General features: G+C 37.7%; 1 protein-coding gene across 1 annotated transcript in view; it reads right to left on the minus strand.

Moving 5' to 3' along the window:
• The window catches only part of LOC115217941 (limbic system-associated membrane protein), a gene marked incomplete at its 5' end in the record, with an annotated part of 175,772 nt that overhangs the window by 153,246 nt on the left and 26 nt on the right, over nucleotides 1-22,500 (minus strand). Inside the window, one exon of the mRNA XM_036507779.1 lies at nucleotides 22,401-22,500. This exon is cut by the window's right edge and continues 26 nt beyond it. Coding sequence (XP_036363672.1) covers nucleotides 22,401-22,500 — 100 coding nt within the window. The remainder of the gene's footprint in view (nucleotides 1-22,400) is intronic.

Genomic DNA, 22,500 nt, shown 5'->3' on the forward strand with positions numbered 1-22,500 from the left:
TATGCTATATTGCCTGAAAAAAAAACCTAGAAATATTAGGCTTGGATACTAGAAACGTAAGTTAACCGAGTTAAGGAGAAGAGCAACAAGTTTTAGGTTCCAACTGCAATGGCTGGAGAAATAGCTTTATACTCATCTTTGAAAAGAAAGAAATATATAGTTATTCTGGAAACAAAAGTAATCTACAGTGCCAGTCTATCGCTTTGTGATGAGGAAGATATAACGATTGCTGAAAACCATATAAAAACCGTCGAACAAGCAAAAAGAAAAGGGAAAAATATCTTTAAAAAAGTATAAGCACAAGGTATGGAATTTAGGAGTAGGGGTGTGTCGATTGCCGCAATGTATTTTGTCCAGTGCCAGAACGTTCTCTCCTACCCTGATGTAATCTCCAGGGATACAGGCATCCTGCAACAGGACCTCCGTAATGCCATGATGGACCGTGAAGTCTGGCGTAGCATGGTAAATTCCATTGTCTCGACCACGGTCGAACAATGATGATGATGATGTAGCAATACACGTACGCACACACACATATACACACACACACACACACACACAACCATACACCTACACACATACCTACCTACCTACCTACCTATCTACCTTCTTACATACATACATAAATACATCTTTCAATTCTTCCATCCATCCATCCATCCATCCATCCATACATACATACACACATACATAGATACATATGTATGCCAACATATTCGCGCAAAAACCTAGAACTACTCAGTTTCACGGAGAAAGAACAAAATAAACTGACGAGGATTCTTCACATCCAATCTTTTAGAAGAATAGTGAAGATTTGTAAGACATTCCAAAAATTCTTCGTTTCAGATTCTTATGTGAATAGATGCGCACAATTGGGTGTATGCATCTACAGTTCAACCAACACACCAACTCAACCACACATTTACAAACACCAGGAACTCTCTCGTTGCTTTGTTAGCGACCGGCTTGAACTCTCTCAAGAAGAACTTAAATAAAACTTAAAGGAAAAACATGAAACGCACATTAAATGCACCTCAGTTGATGGAATTTGTAGCAAGAAAATGAAAAAAATTATACCACGTTGGAAAAATTATCAAAAGGGAAAAATGTAATTTAGAAAATTCTGCATTTAGTATTTGTATAATTTTTGATTGAGAAAATCCCCTTCCCGAATCATATAGACACGTAAGGCCGATTTCCCTGTTTCTTGTGGCATATATATTCCCCCACTGGACGAAACGACGATCCGTTGCAAGATTACTCAATTTTGCCACCAGAGTGGACTGAAGCAACGTTAAATGAATAGTTTTGATAAAAAAAAAGCAAAAACACAACGTACTGCCCAGTTCAGAAATCGAAACCACTATCTTACGATCATGAATCCAGTACACTAACCACTAAGCAATGTAGCTCCATATACCAGATATCGATAAGGATCTATTTCCCAACGTCATTCTATAATATTTTATCTTAACTTTGTCTTCACTTTTTTAATAGCCTCAGTTCCTATTTCCCCAGACTCTTCAAAATGTCTCACATTTCTAATTCTCGATTTTAATTGCTGAATTTCTTGAAGACAGAAATTATACTTTTTTTTATTTCGTTGTTGGTACTGGTATTAATTAAACGTTATTCATTATTACCAGTAAAGCATCGCCTTCCCGGCGCTTTCCCAGCTACATTTACACATTCGATTCCCAATTTGTGTAATTTTTCTGGTACGTTGCGTCCAATTTTCTTTAGTATCCTTTATTCGCTTAGAAAATAAATCTAGAGCAATACCAGACATTTAAGCATGGCGTTAGAGTTTATGAAGAAATTGGGCATTATGTTGACTTATGCCGTAACAGTATATCAGCATACACATGTGTGACCCTCGAATTTCTTTTCCCAAGTGTTTCTAAAAACAAAAATGGATAGTTTTAAACAAAGTTTTCAAAGAGATACGTTTCACATGATGTAAATTACGAATATATATTGGAATTTGATGTAAAAAAAACGGGACTGGATACGTTGATAAATCACGCATCTCATCAGAACTCATGAGGAAACAAAGAGAATGTGTGTGAATTATCCAAACCTTCCTTCAATTTTTTTCACATCAAGTTCCATCATAATCGTAATCTATACAATATGAAACATTACTGCAAAACATTTTCGCAAAATTGTGTAGTTTTCAAAAGGTATCAAGAAACAAACTGAGTAGTGTAAGTTACTCAAAACTCCTCTCCACAATTCCGAGGCAATTTTTCAGTGCAAAATCCGATATAACCCCAAACTCCATGTAAAATGTATCTGAAAAATTTCATTAAACAAATACGACTTCTTCCGAAATCATTAAAGAAGAGAAGTCATGTGTGTGAGTATAGTAGGACACAGCTGTTATTATGCCGTTTATATTTAGTACAAATGACAAATAAATGAAATCCACTTATTCAGCTTGCTACTTCTTTTTTTAACATCCAACAAATATGACAGGATACTTGAATTGACATAATTGGCTGACACTAAGACAATAAATTAGAGAAATTATTTTGTTGAAATATGAAAATAGCTCTATAAATATATGTGTAGCCTTTCATTTCCAGAAGAAATACAAACAGAAACGTTAAAAATCGTCGTCTCGAAGTGTAAGAAAACAGACGTTTGATTGAATACCGTAATGGAAATCTTCAATAATAAATGTCCTTGAAAATCACATCTTGATTATAAAATATCAAAATAGGAATTTATAAAAATTTTCTAGACAGTGCTGATTTTAATAATTGCGGTCTCTTAGTAAAAGTTAGATACTCCAATCGAGATAATAAGCAACTTTCTTTATTATTGTATTGATATATTGTTCCAGTCCCACAATGGGATTTTATAAAAAGTTTATTTCACTTATCTTGTTGCAAATGATGCTTCTTGTTCTGTATTTATGTAAATATGTTCCTTCTGTGTCACCTTTTAGGTGGTTTATTCTAAAGGGAGTAATTTAATTTCTTGGCAATTCGCTTAGTGTTCACTTGAGAATACTACTGCTATTAGTTGTTCAAGAGAGGGAAACTATTTTTGGCATTCAGTTCTATTTTTAATATCAAAGCAAGATGTGTTCAAAATACTTTTGAAACTATTAATTCGCAAACTTTCAGTTCACTTTGCCCAGATGATTAATCCTCAAGAATTCGTAAATCTGCGTTTGTTAAAATTCTCTTATACTCATTTCTTTATCTAATAGACTCTGAGTGGTTGTTATCCATTCTCTCTGCTTTATGGTTGCCGTGAGGCAAAAATCCCAAGTTTTGTGTCTCCTGACAAAGCCTTTGACCTCCAGATGGTTCTGAGCACCCTGAATGTAGTTTCAGCTTTCAGAATCATGTTTCTATTTCTGGGTATGTTTAATCCTCTTTATTGACTAGGTTACCCAGATAAGTGAAATGTCATCTTTAGTTTCCTCTTTTCTGATTGTGCCGTGTACAACATTAAACATTACCATTCAAAATTTGTCTTACTACACCATACAAGGCATTAACTGCTGAAAAATCTCTGGGAATAAAACAACTAAGCTTTCGAATTAACAAAACAGTTATTGGCAACAGATATTGACCAGGATCATATCCATGTAAATATCAATTACTGACCAAGAAAGTTAAAATCGAAGTGTATGAAAGGAAGGAAAAAAGCCTAAGTTTGGTAGATTATCTATCAGAAGCAATTTTCACCACACGTGGATTCTGGAGACATTAACTATGATAAAGACGAAAGAGGAAATTATGAAAACTAATTCTCTCTCTAATTAAAGAAGAGACTGCTTTCCCTATACGTTTTAGTGCTTGGTGTTAAGACATTCAACCACTATTCCAAACAACTGAATTTCGACAGAAATGCTATGGTAAGACAATCGGCCATTTTGGACGACCTAAATTTATACGCCGCAGATTATAAACAAGTAGAGAGATAGTTACAGACATTGCACGGTTTTACTATAGGTTACTAGAATGCTCCAAGGTAATCTTAAAGAGAGAAAAATTAATTAAGAACACCGATGTCATGTTAGATAAAGGAACTGAGATAAGAAAATAAGAAGAAACACAGACTTCCAAATACTTAGGTATTAATGAGTTAGACAGTGTACAACACACACAAATGGAAGAAAAGGTTACGAAGGAATATTAGAGACACATTAGTTTAATACTTAAAACTAAACTAAATGCAAGAAAAAACTGCTTGATTACTTCAGCTGTCTCAGTAATAATAGGAAATACTTATAATATTCTCAACTGGACGCTAAATGAATTATACGACCAGACAAGAACCAAGAAAAAATGACTGTACACAGAGAACAAAATCGAATATCAAACATAGAAAAAATTATTCAGCACGAATGCACGAAGGTAAGAGACAGCTTTAGCTAGAAAACTATTATAAAATATCCACAGTAGGACTAAAAAATTTAGTAATGAATATTGAAAAACTAATTCAAATAGCTACAAAACATGAACATGAAATGATATTCTGTTTTTCAAGGAAGAGAACAAATACAAAACAAATGCTGGGTAACCGAAAGTTTTGAAGAGAAATACGTAACAAGAGAAGTGAATAAAAGCTTAAATAAGCAAAAGAAAGAGAATATAAAGAACCATGCGATTAGGGAAAGACATTTTAAAATAAAGAATAGAATATTAGACTTTTTTGTTGATTTTTCATTGAAAGAATTGCTGTATCATGGATTTGAAAGGCAACCATAAACTGGCTACGTCGCTGTGGTTCCTTTTGAGAAGTTGGAAATCGATCACAGGGGGAAAAATCATGTGCAGGGCTGAAATTCCAGAGAGTAGTGGTTCATATGATAAACTTGCTGTAATGGTTAGCACAACTACCGACGATACAATATATGGGATGAGAGGAGTATGTTGGTAATACCTGAGTGGAGTTGGGACAGAGTAACCAGTTTCGAGGTGCAAAGGTAAATCTAGTTTCATTAGAAAAACCAAGGAAGTGAGAAAGCATGTCTGCATGTCTGCAGTTGGATGGATTTACACAACACGTCAACTTGATGGTCATTTTTGGATAAAGTTTAATATATTTCTGACTATGGTAGAACTTTCGTCCCAAACGTAATAGTTGTATACTATTCCGAGATTCAAACGTGTTTTGCAGATAGTTAATAGCTGTTTGATAGTACAGATTCTTCTGGCTTTCAAGACGAAGGATAGTTTTAGTGAAATAATCTAACATATATTGTTAGACTGTGGCCATGCTAGATCACCGCCTTTAGTGGAGCAAATCGACTCCAGGACTTTGTAGGCCTAGTACTTATTCTATCGGTCTCTTTGGCCGAACCGCTAAGTTACGGGGAGGTAAACACACCAGCATCAGTTGTCAAGCGATGGGACAAACACAGACACACAAACATACACACACACACACACACACACACACACACACACACACACACATATATATATATATATATTTATATATACATATATACGACGGGCTTCTTTCAGTTTTCGTCTACCAAATCCGCTCACAAGGCGTTAGTCGTCCCGATGCTATAGTAGAAGACACTTGCCCAAGGTGCCACGCAGTGGGGCTGAACCCGGAACCATGTTGTTGGTAAGCAAGCTACTTACCACACAGACACTCCTACGCCTAGTTTGGGAAAAATATGGACTAATTCTGTATTGTATTGCTTTAAGGGTAATGGTAGGACGTTGACATGGTCGATGACCTAGATGGTAAAACTGTATGCGTGGAAATGTGTGCATATCGATGGGCTCGGTGGGGAGAAACGAGGTAACTTTGTCGTTCTGCAGCAGTGCTGCCTGTTGTATACCGTGTGGAGCTAAATGAGAAGCGGGCAATAAATGTGGTCAATGTCTGATGATTGAACATTCTATATATGATGAAGATTGATAAAGAAAAATAGATGATTTGACAGAAAGTTGCAAGAATCAAAGCTGAGAACAAAGTACTTCTGATTACAGCATTGGATTAAAGCCTTCACTTCAGAAATTATCAAGGGCATCTAATGTAGAAATATTTAACAAAATTGTCAGTTTTGCTGAGATCAGATGAAGGGGTAGATCTCATGGCCCATGCAGATCGTCAATATTCCTTTTAGAATGTTGCAGATCAACACCTGCAGGAAAAATATGAGCAGAAATGAGATTCTAGAGAAACGATGTCCTAGGAAAGCAGGATTGGGAAGAGTGGTTATTTGGTGTAAAGGTGGTTGGATGCTATGAGGATCAGAATACTATCGCTACTGTGTCCATTAGGGCTGTAATGCTAATCAGCTGAGTGACCTTTTACTGGATGCTGTCCAGGGTGTTAGTAAGCATAGCATCAAACCCATCTCAGAACTGAGTACAGTAATCCATTGGTGGGTTTACTTGAAGCGTATAGGGTATCACTAAAGCTGTTGGAGCCTGATGTATTTTCTGACTCTGAAAAAAGGGACAATCTTTGAGACTTAGTTTGAGTTAAGATAAGGATGTATACTGAGACACACTCAGTAGTTGTGAGATCCAAGATTTTGAGTGTTTTTGAGGTCACTTGCTGAGTACTTCTCACGATTAGAGAGAGTATGATATGGCGGTGTTTCCTTCATAGGAGTAGTGGATGAATGACTTTCTACTGACAGAGAAAAGGTTAGCTTAGCCCCAGTGGAGGATACTCTCAAAATCTCCCTTCATGTAATCTCGCAGGCTCTGCACGTAATGTTCAGTATGCGTACGGGTGATGTTAGACACCCTTAACCAAGAGTTAATAAATCGACAATCTTGTGAAATATAGTACAAGTAGGTAATCTCATTACCTCTTTCCAGTTCATATCCATTCAGAGTTTTCAGCGAAACCAGGCCTGAACAACGTACAGGAACATTTTTTCAGCAATCTCGATGCCGATCAATCTTGCCTTGTTGCATCAAGTACTGATTTACAAACCCACCGTTTAATGCATGAACCTGTTATCTCATCTCATTCCTACAGTGTGGAGGCCGCTCACCTGTCTGTTTCATCAAATACAATCAAAATGGCGTATACCTTTCTGATAGTATCTGATACAGCATCCACCTATGCCTATGCGGTTGTTCTACACTATAGCTCGAACGAGATAGTATCGAACTCCTATCGGTTCTATAGTAAAGTCTCCAGAAAAAAAGCATGAGCAATGCTAAAAGATATACTTGTCATATCGAGCCTGTGATTTAAAACTACTATCTGACATACGATGACAAACCACCGCAAAATGAAATGATCCCACATCTCAAATCGACACAGTAGAGAGCTAGCATATATGCTAACAGTAAACAGAAAGTTTTGGGATGACCCAAGTGGATCCGGGCTCCACTGAACCCAGGTTTGTTACCCACCTTCTATTCAATATACTGCATAAGGGGAAGATTGCAAATAATTCTTTCTAGAATTGTAATTGTACAGCTCTATGCACACATTTTCATAGTATTGACAACAAAATCAATCTAACCTCTTGACGTGCACTTTAGACAAACTTTTAGACTCTGCGCCTAGAGTTATGAGCTGGAAATGTTTGACGACGTCAGCTTGCTTGTGTTCTACAATACTACTAATTCAAGCTAATGTAGCTGGAAATGTTCCAAACCTACTCCCAGTTATGGTTGATGTCTTCCAAGCGAGAGTCAAACACATCTGGCAAGTTTGAGTGTATCGTAAACAATCAAAGCCCAACGATTTAACACACGGATAATCTTTTACTGACAACCAAAACTGAGCTGCTGTTACTGACTTTCGAAAACAATCAGAGTTTCAGCTGAGAGCTCCGTCAAACTGTCGAGGTAGACACAAAAGTCCTCTGCTTGCAGTCCACGCCTATCACCGAATAATTGGGCAAAATATTGCTGGTAAACTGGAGTCGAATAGCATGCACCGCTCATGGACCCTCAGAACCTGAATGTTTATTGGCTTTCATCCGATCTTTCTAATTTTGGCTTTTGGTCAAAGTCTAACAATATGTAGTCTGTACCTGTCAATCAGTTACAAATGTCTAAAACGGTCGACGCGGATTTTACAGCCCCATATTCTAACTGCGCCTGTCACACAATTTCCTGCACCTAATATTTCATACCACCGACTTCGGTTGGCAAGGAAGAATATACTACTTAATAAAAACTCTTATATTATTTAATAAAATCTCTATCATAAATAAACTATTCCATAAAAATCTATCTTAAATATATTATTTAATAAAAGCACTTTCGTAAATATATTATTTTATTACAGTTCTGTCTTAAATGTATTATTTTACAGAAACTCTATCTTAAATAACGTTTCAGAATTGATATCTCTTTGATATCACAAAAGAAAATATTTGCGGAAATATTTTTCAAAATAGTGTAGTACCCACACAAAATGACGTTTTCTATGAATATTTGATACATTATGCAAACATAAATTCTGTATAATGGGTGATACATAAATGAGCACATACAGAGTTAACAAGATGTGAAAGAGATTCACCACTCTAGAAGACAGAGAGAAACTATAGGAAGACATCATGTGATGGAACAATGCCGTGTTTTACTGATTTCGAGTTAAACAACGCTATGTTCACAAAATTTCTCGAGGTGAGTGCCCTCTGGCACCTGATACGGCGGTGTACGTCTCAAGTAGATAACCTTGCATTTTGGAAACCGTCTATGTATTTATTAGAAGTGAGACTGAATATGTTGGAAAATGGTATTGTTAATGGCCGTCTCTATCTGCCACAAGATACTGAAAGTGTGTGCAACAACGGTTTGTTAATTGGCTTGGCTATAGAGATTACTCTTTCTAAGATCAGCACAACTGAAATGAGTTATCAAAGATCTATAAAATCATTCACGACAAGAATGAACGAGAGAGAAAGAAGAGCTAAACCGCTCTAATGCTGTAGATAATTTTATATATATACATTAGCGAATCACTAAATCATCCAATAACATGCGTGATGAAAATATAAATACTAATGGTGAAGTGAGTCTGAAAAGAGCCGAACAATCGAGCGGTCTTAACTGATGATGCGACAGAAATTGCCGAAACTGACGTCAGTATCAAGCATTTACGCTCGGCTTTCAGACGATTATGGACCCTATTAGCGTATATGTTTCCATTCATGTGCGTTATCCACAGTATTAGAGCGGTATAGCTCTTATTTCTAGCAATGTAGGTGTTTCTTAACACCCTAGTCATATTTGATGAAACATTGCAAAGTATTGTTTATATTAATTTTATATATACATATTAACGATCGCTAAATCAGCCAATAATTTGGAAAACGAAAACGTGAATACTATTGGCGAAGCGATTCCGGAAGAGCGGCCTTAACTGATGAGGTAATGGAAACTGCCGAAACTGGCGTCAGTATTAAGAATTCTCGATCAGCACTTTTGGGACGATTGTGGTCCTTGTTAATGAATATGTTTTCATTAGTGTGCGTTAATTACAGCAATAGAGCGGCTTAGCTCTTATTTCTAGCAATGTGGGTGTTTCCCAACTCCTTAGTCACGCTTAACAGCGACCAGAGGGGCGGTACTTTCCGTTGTCCTCGTACGGGAAGGACCTGCATAGGTTGGTCAAAACATCGCGGGCCACCCCACCTAAAGGCACAAGCTTCCTCACCATATATGGAAGATAACAAGCTTTGATAGTGGATCCCAACGTACGTTTCTGCATTCCCTGGGGTATAATAACATGTGGTAGCCACACAAGATAAGTAATCTTAAACGCTCGTTATGAGGATTTTTAAGTAAAATACACTAGACACACACACACACACACACACACAAACACACACACACAGTAAGGTATTTGAGGACATACCTTTTTTTGGTCATTGATGCATTTTTTGCTAACACTATAATCTTTATTTCAGAAAATAATAATGGCAGACCCTCAGCTTACTCAAGAAATGAAGCGGCATGCTGCCATGGTAGTTATAAAGGCTGGGCATAGTAATTTAGAAATATCTCGATTTTTAAAAATTGCCGGATCTTTCTTCTTCAAAGTTTATAAGGAGCTAGAGACTGAAGATGAAAATGTGTCACCAGTATCAAAGCATAAAAATCATTCTACCCTCTCTGAAATCATCGGAACACCTTTCTATCCAGCGTTATATGATCATGAAAATTTTCAGCAACTTCAACAGACCTACAATCTCAGAAAGTCCATGAAGTCAGTTGCAAAAGATCTCCGTGTGTCAGAAATGTCGTCCACGAAGACATCAGTTAGAAGTCTTATATGATGAGGAAAGGTGTATTTGTCAGAAAAAGCAAAAGAAAATCTCTACATCATATCTAAGAGGCTATTAAACAAACTGAAAAAAAAATCCAGGAGAAGAAGATTTGATTTGGTTTTCTCAAACGAGAAAACCTTCGACCAAGATCAAAAAGTAAACAGAAAAAATGACAGATGGTTATGCATAGATCCTTCTGAAGTTCTTAGTATTATGCGTACAAAATTTCCTGCAACTGTCATGGCTTTAAGATATGTCTGCAACAAAGACATGTGATGCCTCCTTACTTCTTTCCACAAGGCCTTAGAGTTAATTCTGCTGTCTACATCTGGATAGACAGTGTATGTAATGGAAGGTTATAAATGTTTCAGTAAGACTCTGCACTGTAACTCATGGCTTTTGTAACAGAGGAATGGATGGCTGAAAATGTTCATGATCACATAGCCCTTAACATTTGGCCTCCTAATTACCCAGATCTTAATCCATTGGACAATTACATGTGAAGCGTTGTTGAGAGAGAGGTCAATAAACACGCCCATATCACTAAAATTTGTTTGAAAGCTACCATAGTCAGAGTAATGTCCATAATGAATCAGGACCATTTGATTCAACCATATAGATGACTTAGATCTCATATAGAAGCAGTTGTGGAAGCTGAAGGTGGTGTTATTGAATAAAATTATAGAAGAGAAGGTTTATTCTTATCCTCATAGCAATTTTTGATAAATAAAGTTATTTGTTATTATATAGCTGTTTCTTTTTTATAAATATAAATCTGTCCTCAAATATCTTACGCACCCTGTATATATCTATACACACACGCGTACATATATTCACACACATATATATGCATATAATACTTACATATATATATATATATATATATATAAATATATGGAGAGAGAGAGAGAGAAAGGGGGGGACAGAGCAATCGTGAGTCGAAGAGAGAAGGAGGAAGAAATAATTTAGAGTTTGGCAGAGTAATAGGGCCAGCTCTGATGAGTAATTAAGGGGAATGTAACCTTGTCTTGAACTGGTTGGAGGGCCTGCGTCTGTGCATGATTGTTAGCATGATATGGTTGAGTGCGTATTTTAAAGATTCAAATATTTAGTTAAACGGCCCAGTCTGCAGTTGTGTATAAAGTGAGCTTTCTTTGTAGTGTTTCATAGTTCAGACGTTATGAAAACTTGCTAAAGACCGTTTGGAGAATGTATAGCGCACTCGTCTGCAACTAATGGCTCTTCTGTTTTGATTCTCTCAGATTAGTACTGGTAATGTCTAACATCATTCATATCAAGACTTTAAACGTTAAGTGATAATCAGGCATACAGGCAAAGAGATACGCAAACAGACTTACGCACTCACACATACGTAGTTACATGCATGCACATTTTTAGCAACTGAACCACTATGAAGTATGCATAAGCATTTAGGTACAAGCATATATTCACACATATACGCACACTCACACGTCCATACCAGGTGTTTTACCGTACGATTATATGTATATATATATGTGTGTGTATGTATGTATGTATGATACTTTAGGCATATTTATAAAATATGCCACGTATCTCCATGCAATCTTTCGGGGTCTGTTTATTCGTTGTATACATCTTAAAAACATGGACGCTGGACAGTGAGAAAATTAATAAAAAAGCAAGAAGTAAAATATGAAGAAAGTTGATGCAAAAAATGGAATGAGAAGGAATAAACAAAAGCAAGAAAACTAAGATCTCTGTCCTCCATGACTGGAGAAACCACAATTAATGCAGAAACTATGACCAGGTGTGAATGTCATATACAAAGTAGAAGTAACAACAACACTACAAGATCACTAAAAATAAGTTATGTAAATCACTTATCTTCTTTCCGGCATATCAACAAAAGTAACGCAGCTAAGTTGGTTAGCTACGTATGGCATCTGGACAACAATTTCACATTACATACAGTCAAGTGGAGAATCGTGGAAAAATTCAAGCCATTCGTTAAAGGATCTAAGAAAGGCAACTTATGTGTAACAGAAATTTCTCATATTCCTCTTTCAAATAAGAATTCCAACACACTGTATAATTCCAGATCTGAAATTTGTTGCATGTGCAAACACATGGACAGGTTTCTTTTATCGAATTGGAGGATACCACTCGCCCCGGAGCGAGCTGTTTTCTCAGAGATTTTGAGATATTTTGTTATTTAGTTTTATACCAGCTGCATTATTTGTGGAGGAACGCAATCAAGGAGGAACGGAGATCTTAGCTGTATTGATTTGGTTTCTTTATTTTCGTTCCATTTTTTGCATCAATCTTTCCGATTTTCTAATTTTTTCTTATTTTCTCACTGTCCAGTGTCCTTGTTCTTAAAACATATACAACATAAACAGAGCCTGGAGACACATAGCGTATTTTCTAAGTATGCCTTGTTGAAGTATCATAAAAGCATAACACTATTAGCAGTTCTTTCGGTTGTCTATTAAATTGACTTTTATCTCTCATTGGATGGAATACATTTTCGTTGATTGTACCAAGAGTGGATCAGTTTAACCCACTACAGTGGATGCAATGCATAGACGTGCGTGCGTGTGTGGTGTGTGTGTGTGTGTGTGTGTGTGTGTGTGTGCGTGCAGATGTGTGTGTCTGCGTATCTCCTGTAGCTGTCCTCTTGAATTTACTATTTAATAATACTTAAATCGAAATCATTGTTTCTGTAACGTCTCACTATAATGATAACTTCTCAATTACCGCTGTCATCTCGCCTTGCATATTTGCACCGATTCTATAACTTTGCTTCGTTTTTGCGCCAACATAAATTGAATCGTCACAGAATACCACTACATCAGTTACCATCTATATTAAAAATTTAGAATCTATTAAGAAATAATATTATCAAAATGTCATTATCGTCATCCGTACTAGCAATAACAATAATTAGGCAAGTAAAAGAAAAACGGCAATAATTAGAGTAACAAATCTATTTAATTAATGGCGAGAACGTATTATGCGACTAATTCGCTTCGAACGTCTGTTAAATGTTGTGTTAAATTATTTGTAAGGAGAAAACAACGAAACAACAATAACGATAGCAACGGACAAAAGACTACTACTACTACTACTACTACTACTACTACTACTACTACTACTACTACTGCTGCTGCTGCTGCTGCTGCTGCTGCTGCTGTTTCTACTACTACTGCTGCTGCTACTACTACTACTACTACTACCACCACCACCACCACCACCACCACCACCACCACCACCGCCACCACCACCACCACCACCACTACTACTACTACTACTACTACTACTACTACTACTGAAATAATAGTCAGCGAATGAGGGAGCCCCTACGTGCCCATGTGACCTGGTAAATATAGCAGCTAAATGAGTATTTATCATAAACGCTTTGATATGCACATATGCGAGCAACTTTTCCTTTACTCTCCGCTTCTTCTTTCAATCAAATTGCTATCTGCCATCTCCTTTTGGTTAATTCTCCGATTCTATCTACGCAACAAGGTTTTGGATTTCCTTTCTTAATTCGAAGAAATATTTAAATTGTTCTTCTCTAATGTATAATTAAAGCACGATCTGCCGAGACCAACCTACTAAAATGGCAAACGTACCCCACACACATATAATTGAAGTTTTCTTCTCTATTACACTTAATCCGTCAGCATTATTGTTTAACGTTTGATCTTTCGACTCATACTGCTCCTGTCTTCTGAATCTCAAACTCCCATCCTACACTACTCTGTCCATTCCGTAAAAAGGATTTATACGATTGCTTCACTCTTAGCAAAGCATATGTCAATACTTTCAAATGCCACTGTACATTTTTGTAACCGTGGGTTTTATCTGCAGTCATGAACTTATAATCGGTTCACAAACCCAATTCGAAGTTAAGCTGTAATTTGAGTGTACCTCTACCAACCTTATTTACTGCATAACTTGCAAATTCAACAATTCTCACTGTGCTAATGAAACCACGGGATTCAAGTAGATTGTTTTACCGAGTACTTATCTGATGTCTACTATTATACGCCAACAAATTTCAAAGCTCAGAGCTAGAATTTTAAATTTATTATGCCACTCTGCTGACCATCTCTGAGTGAGAGAAGATGCGAATCATAATTCGCACTAAAGCCATTAGCGCAGATAGAAGCACCCCATCTTTACAACAGGAACACCTTTTTCGTTTAACACGTTTACTGTTCAACAAACATTATATATGGCCGCCAAAAGGTAGTCTTCAGTTCATGCGGTAATCTTTCCCGCTCTTTTAATTCAAATCTTTCTAAGGTAATCTTTGCACTTAATCTATAAATATAGCATCAATTCTTCACTGGAGCAGATTCATCTTTATCTCCTTCTGTCTGTCTAACTTTCTATCTTTGGTAAAAAATCAGTTGTAGTAAAACCTGGAGTTGCTGTGCCAGATCTAAAAATACCCAATATTCTCTGTATATAACAACGGCGCTGATACGACTCAACCATGGTGTGAACGGACTAAGACAAGGCAAGTTCTGTGTGTGTGTGTACGTATGTATGAACGCATGCGTATTCTCTTCCGACAATAAATCTCTCATTACTTCGATTTTCAACTTTTAAATTTGCAGCATTATTTATTTGCCCTTATTTATCTCCAAGTTTTCATAATTCTTAAAGCTCTTTTTGCTTTTCAAATTTGCAAGCATTTTCGTTGATTATCTCTTCTTGACCTATTTCCAATCTTTTTGACGTGTGATCTCCTCCTTCAATCTTATAATTCACTGTTCTTTCTTTCTTTCTTTCTTTCTTTCTTTTTTCCCCATTATTTGTTTGTTTGTTTCTTTCTTTCTTACTTTCTTCCTTGCTTACTTTCTCACTATTCAATTGTTGCAGCAGTGGATTTTCTGCTGTTATTTATGTTCTAGTTGTCGGTTTCATTTTTGTTTTGTTTGCGTGTTTGTTTGCTTCTTGTTATTGTTGCAGTGGATTGCTGGTGGGGTCATTGGTTTCTAGCCAACCTTCCGATGTGTGTGAATTGGAAGACTTACAGTGGTCGTCTTCCTCTTATAATTAATGATTTTCTACCTTCTTGAAAAAAAAGGGCTTGCAGCACCTAAATGCACATATATCTGAATTGTTTTGAGAGGTCACAAATGTGCGAGAATCCCTTTGTCGGTTGAGTTAAAATTGGTGTTATAGTTGTGGTTTGGGTTTGGTTGTTACTGCTGCTGCTGCTGCTGCCGTTGATGTGACTACGATTTTGGCGGTGGCAAAATCGCAGTCACATCTACTCCTACTCTGAGCAAAAGAACGCACGGGGGTCACAGTTACCGCATGTGTTTCACTTAAGTCCCCTCCATTCCACTACAGCAAACACTACGTAATACACAGTATGACGACACCCAGTGACTGTAGATCGCTAGGGTTAGGAATATAGGGCTATGGACTATCAATCATAGATATGAGGATGACCGCTGCCATATCATCTCAAATAAATAGATACATAAATAAAATAACTGCTATAACCGTAAAAATGTAGCCAGTCGATATAATATATGTAGTGAAAAAATTATTACAAGAAATTCGATTAGTTGTATTGCAAAATCCAGTGCCCTTTCAAGGGTCATCTATTGATAGAAGATGTGTAAAATTAAGTTAATACACACCATCATCTGACTGGCACATATTTCGCAGCACAGGAATGACACATATCAACCGGTATCTAAAATACATTAACGACTAGCATTTGATAATACGCCATCGAGGGACGAATCCGAATTTATTGAAAACTAAAGAAATGTTTGCCTTTCATAAAAGTATTGCGTTACATGCAGATATGAGTATATGCTATAGAAATAAACCAATTTACCGAGGATCATTTGAAAACTACGTGACCTGTCCATGAAAGCAATTCACTAGCCCCGAGATATATCAATACTTCACTTACAATGCATAATAAACAGACTGACTTTTCTATCGCCAGAAGTTTCTAAGAAAAACCTAACTAGATTCCAAATATTTCATCTGGATATAAAATTTGGAGAGTAATTGACAAGAAAAAATATCCCACCAGAAAAGAGAAAATATGATTTAAATAGAGAAAAAGTAATTGCTGGAGAAAATTACTCTTCTGATAAAATACATTAATTACATTAAAAATAGTTTTACCGTAGGGGTCAGTGTTAATTAGCGATGATTAAAAATAATTACAATTAGAAATATTCGAGTTAATGATATTAAACAAATTTCTCAGCAGAATATACTAATAGCACCGGACTAGAATATAAAAATCAAAAAATATTTACAAGTAATATTAATGACCGTAATGATAATTTGCAATTTATAATTTATTAAACATGATTTATTGTTAGGTTATCACTGATTCCAGTATTGATTTAGTGTTCTGTGATAATATATCCATTATATTTCGCTTAGTATAACTCTCGTAGTCTTTAGGTTCTCCTAGTCAGTTACACACTCATTACGTGACAAATTGTGGAGGCGCGATGGCCCAGTGGTTTGGGCAGCGGACTCCCGATCGTAGGTTCGCGGTTTCGATTCCCAGACCGGGCGTTGTCAGTGGTTATTGAGCAAAAACACCTAAAGTACCACGAGGCTCCGGCAGGGGGAGGAGGTGGACCCTGCTGTACTCTTTCACCACAACATTCTCTCACTCTTTCTTCCTGTTTCTGTTGTACCTGTAATACAAAGGGACAACCTTATCACACTGTGTGTCACGCTGAATCTCCCCGAGAATTACGTTCAGGATACACGTGTCTGTGCAGTGCTCAGCCGCTTGCGTGTTAATTTCACGAGTAGGCCGTTACGTTGATCGGATCAACTGGAACCCTCGTCATCGTAACCGACGTGACTCATTCATTCACTATTTACCATTCATTCAATCATTAATTCAGTTATTCACACGCATTCTTAGTCCCTCACTCATTTGATATTTTATTTTTTGATTCATCATGGACTGGTTCAGTAATGCAAACAACTCATGCTAAACCGATAAACCTCACAACACCGTTGTTGTCAAAAGGAAAACAAAACAAGAAACCGTTATGTATTTAATTCAACCAGCAAAGCAAGACATCATCTCAACTTCTGGCTAGCTATAGAGAGATACAGCTTAGTTGTAATGCAAATTCCATTGCTGCTAACATTCATATCAAATATGTTTCTAATCTTCTTAAAAATACGGACCTTACAACATTTCCTCAATATTCTACACTCGTTTGCTAATAAATATAAGTCATCATGGCTGGTGAAAGGGACACCAACGTATTCTTTACCCCAAGTGAACAATGTAAATCAAGGATATAAGTGGCAGAATATCAATCATGGATTGAAAATATCTCACCTAATTTTATGCACATCACTGACACATACAAAACTATTAACATTAAATTTATGAGAGTCTTATATGATTGCAGTTCCTTTTGTGCCTTCGATAATGGTGTCATACATTTCATGTTTCCATAGTTTTATATGGACCAACAATTTATAATTTTCCTGGATTGGAGACCAGTCTATTTCATGTAGTCTTTTATCGTGCAAGCCGATAATCTCTCGTCAATTGTACAGTGCTGCCACAGCTTACAACAGTCATTTATACAAACTTTCCATCCATTTGCAGATAAACAGTTCGAACCTTTGAGAAGTCCGTTCCTAAGCAACAGGCACAAAGTGACAACGTTAACAAGATACTAGCTGTTGTCCTTTGATCTCTGGACATTACACCAGTAATCTTATGGGCTTAGTCATCTACACTGTCATTCTCCCAATGACACAAATTTTCCAAATCGTTGCATAGACAACTATTTCAGTGAAACTACGGTGTCTAATTTCGTCTATCTTGTATCAATGCCTGACAGGAAAGGCTACTCTAATAGGAGAAAATAATGCTTTTTTTTTTAAATCTATGGTTTAACTGATTTCAAAATTGTACATCAAGCCTTATGCATAGCACTTACGGAAACGCACCTGAAACCGGACATAGCAGATGCGGAGTTACACATACCACAGTATGCTGTACTACGGACCGACAGAAAAGAAAGGAGTCATGGAGGTGTTGCTATGTACATCCGTGAGGACCTCACACCCCAGGTCCTCTTGTCATACTCAAACTCGGTGTGTGACACACTAATTGTACATATTAGGCAACTTGATGTAGTTGTGTGTGCTACATATCGCCCTCCAGATGCCCCAAGCCATGTGGGCAAGTTTGAAGACTGCCTTATAAAAATAGAAGAAGTTCTAACCACATTAGAACAACACATAAGTGTACTTCTTATGGGAGACTTCAATCTGCCCAATGTCAGATGGCCCGAGGGCCTTTCTCTCCCAGGAATGACAAGATGTGAACGAGGACAGGCGAGGTCCCTCCTGAACCTCATCAACACCCTGTACATGGAGCAGGTAATACTCCAACCAACCAGTGCAGGTAACACACTGGATCTCTGCTTCACAAATGACATGGATCTCATCCATAATGTGAAAGTGACACCGACACTACTCTCGGATCACAACATGTTAGAGCTGACCATGTACGGGCCAAAAGAGAGCACGGACATGCAGCCTACAAGAAACCCTCAGAATTCAAGAGTGTTTTCACTCCACCCCTTGGGCATCTCCAAATCACCAATCCAACTGACTTTTTTACCACTGCAGATATAAAATCAGAGGCGCGACGATAGATTACATCGATATAAAGGAAGACGATGTAATCAAGGCTATAGATGAAATGAAAACAGACTCAGCTACTGGCCCCGATGGATTCCCGGCAATCCTCCTAAAAGCATGTAAGAGAGTCCTAGCAAGACCACTGCAGTTCCTCTTTCAGAGCTTCCTTGCAGCTGGCAAACTTCCAAGAAAACTGAAGGAAGGTAAAATATGCCCCATTCATAAAGGAGGTAGCAGAGCGGAAGCCAAGAACTATAGACCTATCTTTCTGACCTCACACATCAGCAAGGTCATGGAACGAATAGTCAGAAGGAAGCTGATCACCTTCCTTGAAGAGAATGACTTGCTGCCCGACACCCAACATGGTTTCCGACCAGGGAGAAGCTGTTTAACTCAGCTCCTACAACACTATGACTGGGTGCTGAAACGGCTGCTCAACCACTCAATTGTGGAAGTGATATATCTCGACTTTGTAAAGGCCTTTGATAAAGTCGATCATGGAATGATATGTCACAAACTGCGTGATCTCAACATAGTTGGAAAACTGGGAGAATGGCTTCATGACTTTCTGAAAGATAGAAGTCAGGTGGTAGTAGCCAATGGGGCCACTTCCATTAACACGCAAATAGTGAGCGGTGTTCCGCAGGGCACTGTTCTGGGACCACTACTGTTCATAATGGCCCTCTCAGACATGCCCTCAGCCACGCAGAGAGCCACGATCACAAGTTATGCAGATGATACAAAAGTTTCACAGGCAATACAGAACCCTGAGGACACTAAACACCTGCAATGTGAGCTGGACAAAATATACAAGTGGGCTGAAAAGAATAGCATGCAGTTCAATGCTGAAAAGTTTCAAGCTCTATACTATCAGCATGCAAAACTAAATGCAATACCCAATGAATACACTGGACCCGGAGGAATAGCAATCCCAGAGGCACAATCAGTGCGTGACCTAGGTATTTACATGAGTGATGACGCTACCTTTCGTGTACATGTTGCTAAATTGGCAATGAAATGTAGACGACTGGCAGGATGGATCCTCAGAACCTTTAGAACAAGAGAACAAGAAACCATGATGGTCCTCTGGAGGACACTTGTCCTAAGCCACTTTGACTACTGCTCTCAGTTATGGTCACCATCCAGTGTCAAGTTGATCACAGAGCTCGAGGCGATCCAACGTAGCTACACGAAGAAGATAACCTCTATGCAGAATGTAAGCTACTGGGAAAGACTCAAGAGATTAAAACTATATTCCCTGGAGCGTAGGCGGGAAAGATATGCCATAATATACATCTGGAAGATCCTGGAGGGACGTGTCCTGAACTTTGGCATCGAGAGTTACGCAAATGCCAGAACTGGGCGCCACTGCGTGGTTCCTAGGACTCCAAACTTGCCATCAAGATGTAGGACAAGATTCTGTGACAGCCTGGGCTTCCGAGGCCCACAGCTCTTCAATATCCTCCCGAAGAACCTGAGAGACCTGCATGGGGTGGATGCAAATGTCTTTAAAACGAAGCTGGATCTCTTCCTGTCAGGTGTCCCAGATGAACCAACTTCACGGCAGGAGGGGCAGATGAGGGCAGCTGCATCGAACTCTCTCATGCACCAAATGGCAGTTGCTAGAAAGCTTTCGTGAAGTGAAACCAAGTAGCAACACCTAATGGCGGTGCCCCAGCATGGCCACAGCTCATAAGCTGAAACTAGAATCAATCAATCAATCAATCATGTAAAGTATAATAGCCATCTCAATATGGCTAACCACAAAGGGTGGGTGTTACTGAAGCTTTTAGCCCCAGGAGATCATCGTCTCCAGCTGGCTTTAGGCACACTATCTGTACCCTTATGGTATTTGCAAAGGGAGGTCAGCGGTTACTGTTTACATCTCGTTCAGAGATTAATTATTGCTTACAGACAGTTTTTCAAAATCAGTGACGGAAGTTACTAGAAAAACACTTAAGTATTTGCATACAAGGTCTTCCTTTTCATCGTAAACCGGTGACCTCCGCCCGTTGACAAGAGGTAACTACCTCGAAACTGCGGTACGTGCGTATCACTTAGGCTAACGAGAAAGGGATGACCTCCTTTTGCAAATACCATAAGTGCACAGATAGTGTGCCTAAAGCCAGCTGGAAACGATGATCTCCTGGGGCTAAAAGCTTCAGTAACATCCACCCTTTGTGGTTAGTACCAGTTGCGTATTGGGGTCGATCTAATCGACTGGTTCCCTCCCCCAAAACTTCGGGCCTTGTACCTAGAGTAGAAAAGAATATTCTATAATGACGTATTGTACTATCTATTATTCTATATTCTTCTAAATTGGTTGCCATTTTCCAAATTGTTGTTCTGCGGTCTCCTCAGATGTTCTACAATATTATGCATGGTTCAACGTTGCTCAAAAGATTTTAACAGTCTTCATAACTATTTATCAAAGTTCAAAAAATTCAGTCAACAATGTTCATAATTGAACAGTGTTGGGTTGTGGTAAGCAGTGTACAACAACACAAGACAGTAGGTCACAGAGCTTAACAGTGTTTTCATTTGTCAATAGCATTTAACAGTGATACTTTATAGTCTTCTATATTGATCAATAGAATTTAACATCATTGTAAACACTGTTGAATAATGACTAATTCATTACAAATTTCTTAGAAAAGTTTATACAATCGATTTTATTTTCACCCCTGTAAATAATTGGTACTATTTTATCAACTCCATACGTAATTACACGTGAAGTAGTCGCTGAAGTGACATAAATTTATAGAGACATATTATATTTTGGAAGAGTAAAAAGAATTTTATTGTCTATTAAATACGAAAGTTATTATGTACGACTGAAATATTAGGTTAAACTAGCAACTTGTATATCACACTAAAGCAGATATGAAAGCCTACCTAACTGCGATATTCGTCACAAGATAGAATCACTTGTAGACATACAGTGTTAAAAAGCTAGGAAATATATATAATGTTAATATGCTAAGAAATCGCCCAGCAGCGGTAGTGGCCTTGATAAATATACATTTCTATCTCTTTGAGCTTCGTCAGTAGCAATTGTTTCACTAATAACCGCATGCTAAGATAACATCAGCCGTCACTGATATTATAAAATAATGATTGAAAATTCACTGACGTAGCAATTAGCCGGCAGGCTGAATAAAAATTCGTTCTCTGCCACATTTTGAGTAAAGCAGATTTTTTATATCGTAAAAGATCAAATACTTCGTTGAAAGCCTACGTACCACCAGTATTCCCTTCGAGATGGCAACTTTTATAAACATACAATGTTGAAAAAGCAATTAAGCTTATCCCCACCAGACGAAAATCATTCAGCAGCGGTGGTCGTGTATTTGTGAAATAATTAAAATGGTTGTGCCATTAAGCAGTTAGTAAATGCATTATGATTAACAAGGTTACGGAGGTGAAATACTATAGACGGCGACAGAAACCTGTATTGGTTCCCCTTATAAATAAATTATAGATATCTTCTTACCTGATGGGAACTGAGGTGGTTGATGGTGCAGGGTAAGACAGCCGTTGTTCCATTCGTTGAGGTAACATTCGCCTCATACGAGTCGAATTCCGGCGTGATG

Source organism: Octopus sinensis, linkage group LG12 (assembly GCF_006345805.1).
Source record: "Octopus sinensis linkage group LG12, ASM634580v1, whole genome shotgun sequence".
NCBI classification, from domain to species: Eukaryota; Metazoa; Mollusca; class Cephalopoda; order Octopoda; family Octopodidae; genus Octopus; species Octopus sinensis.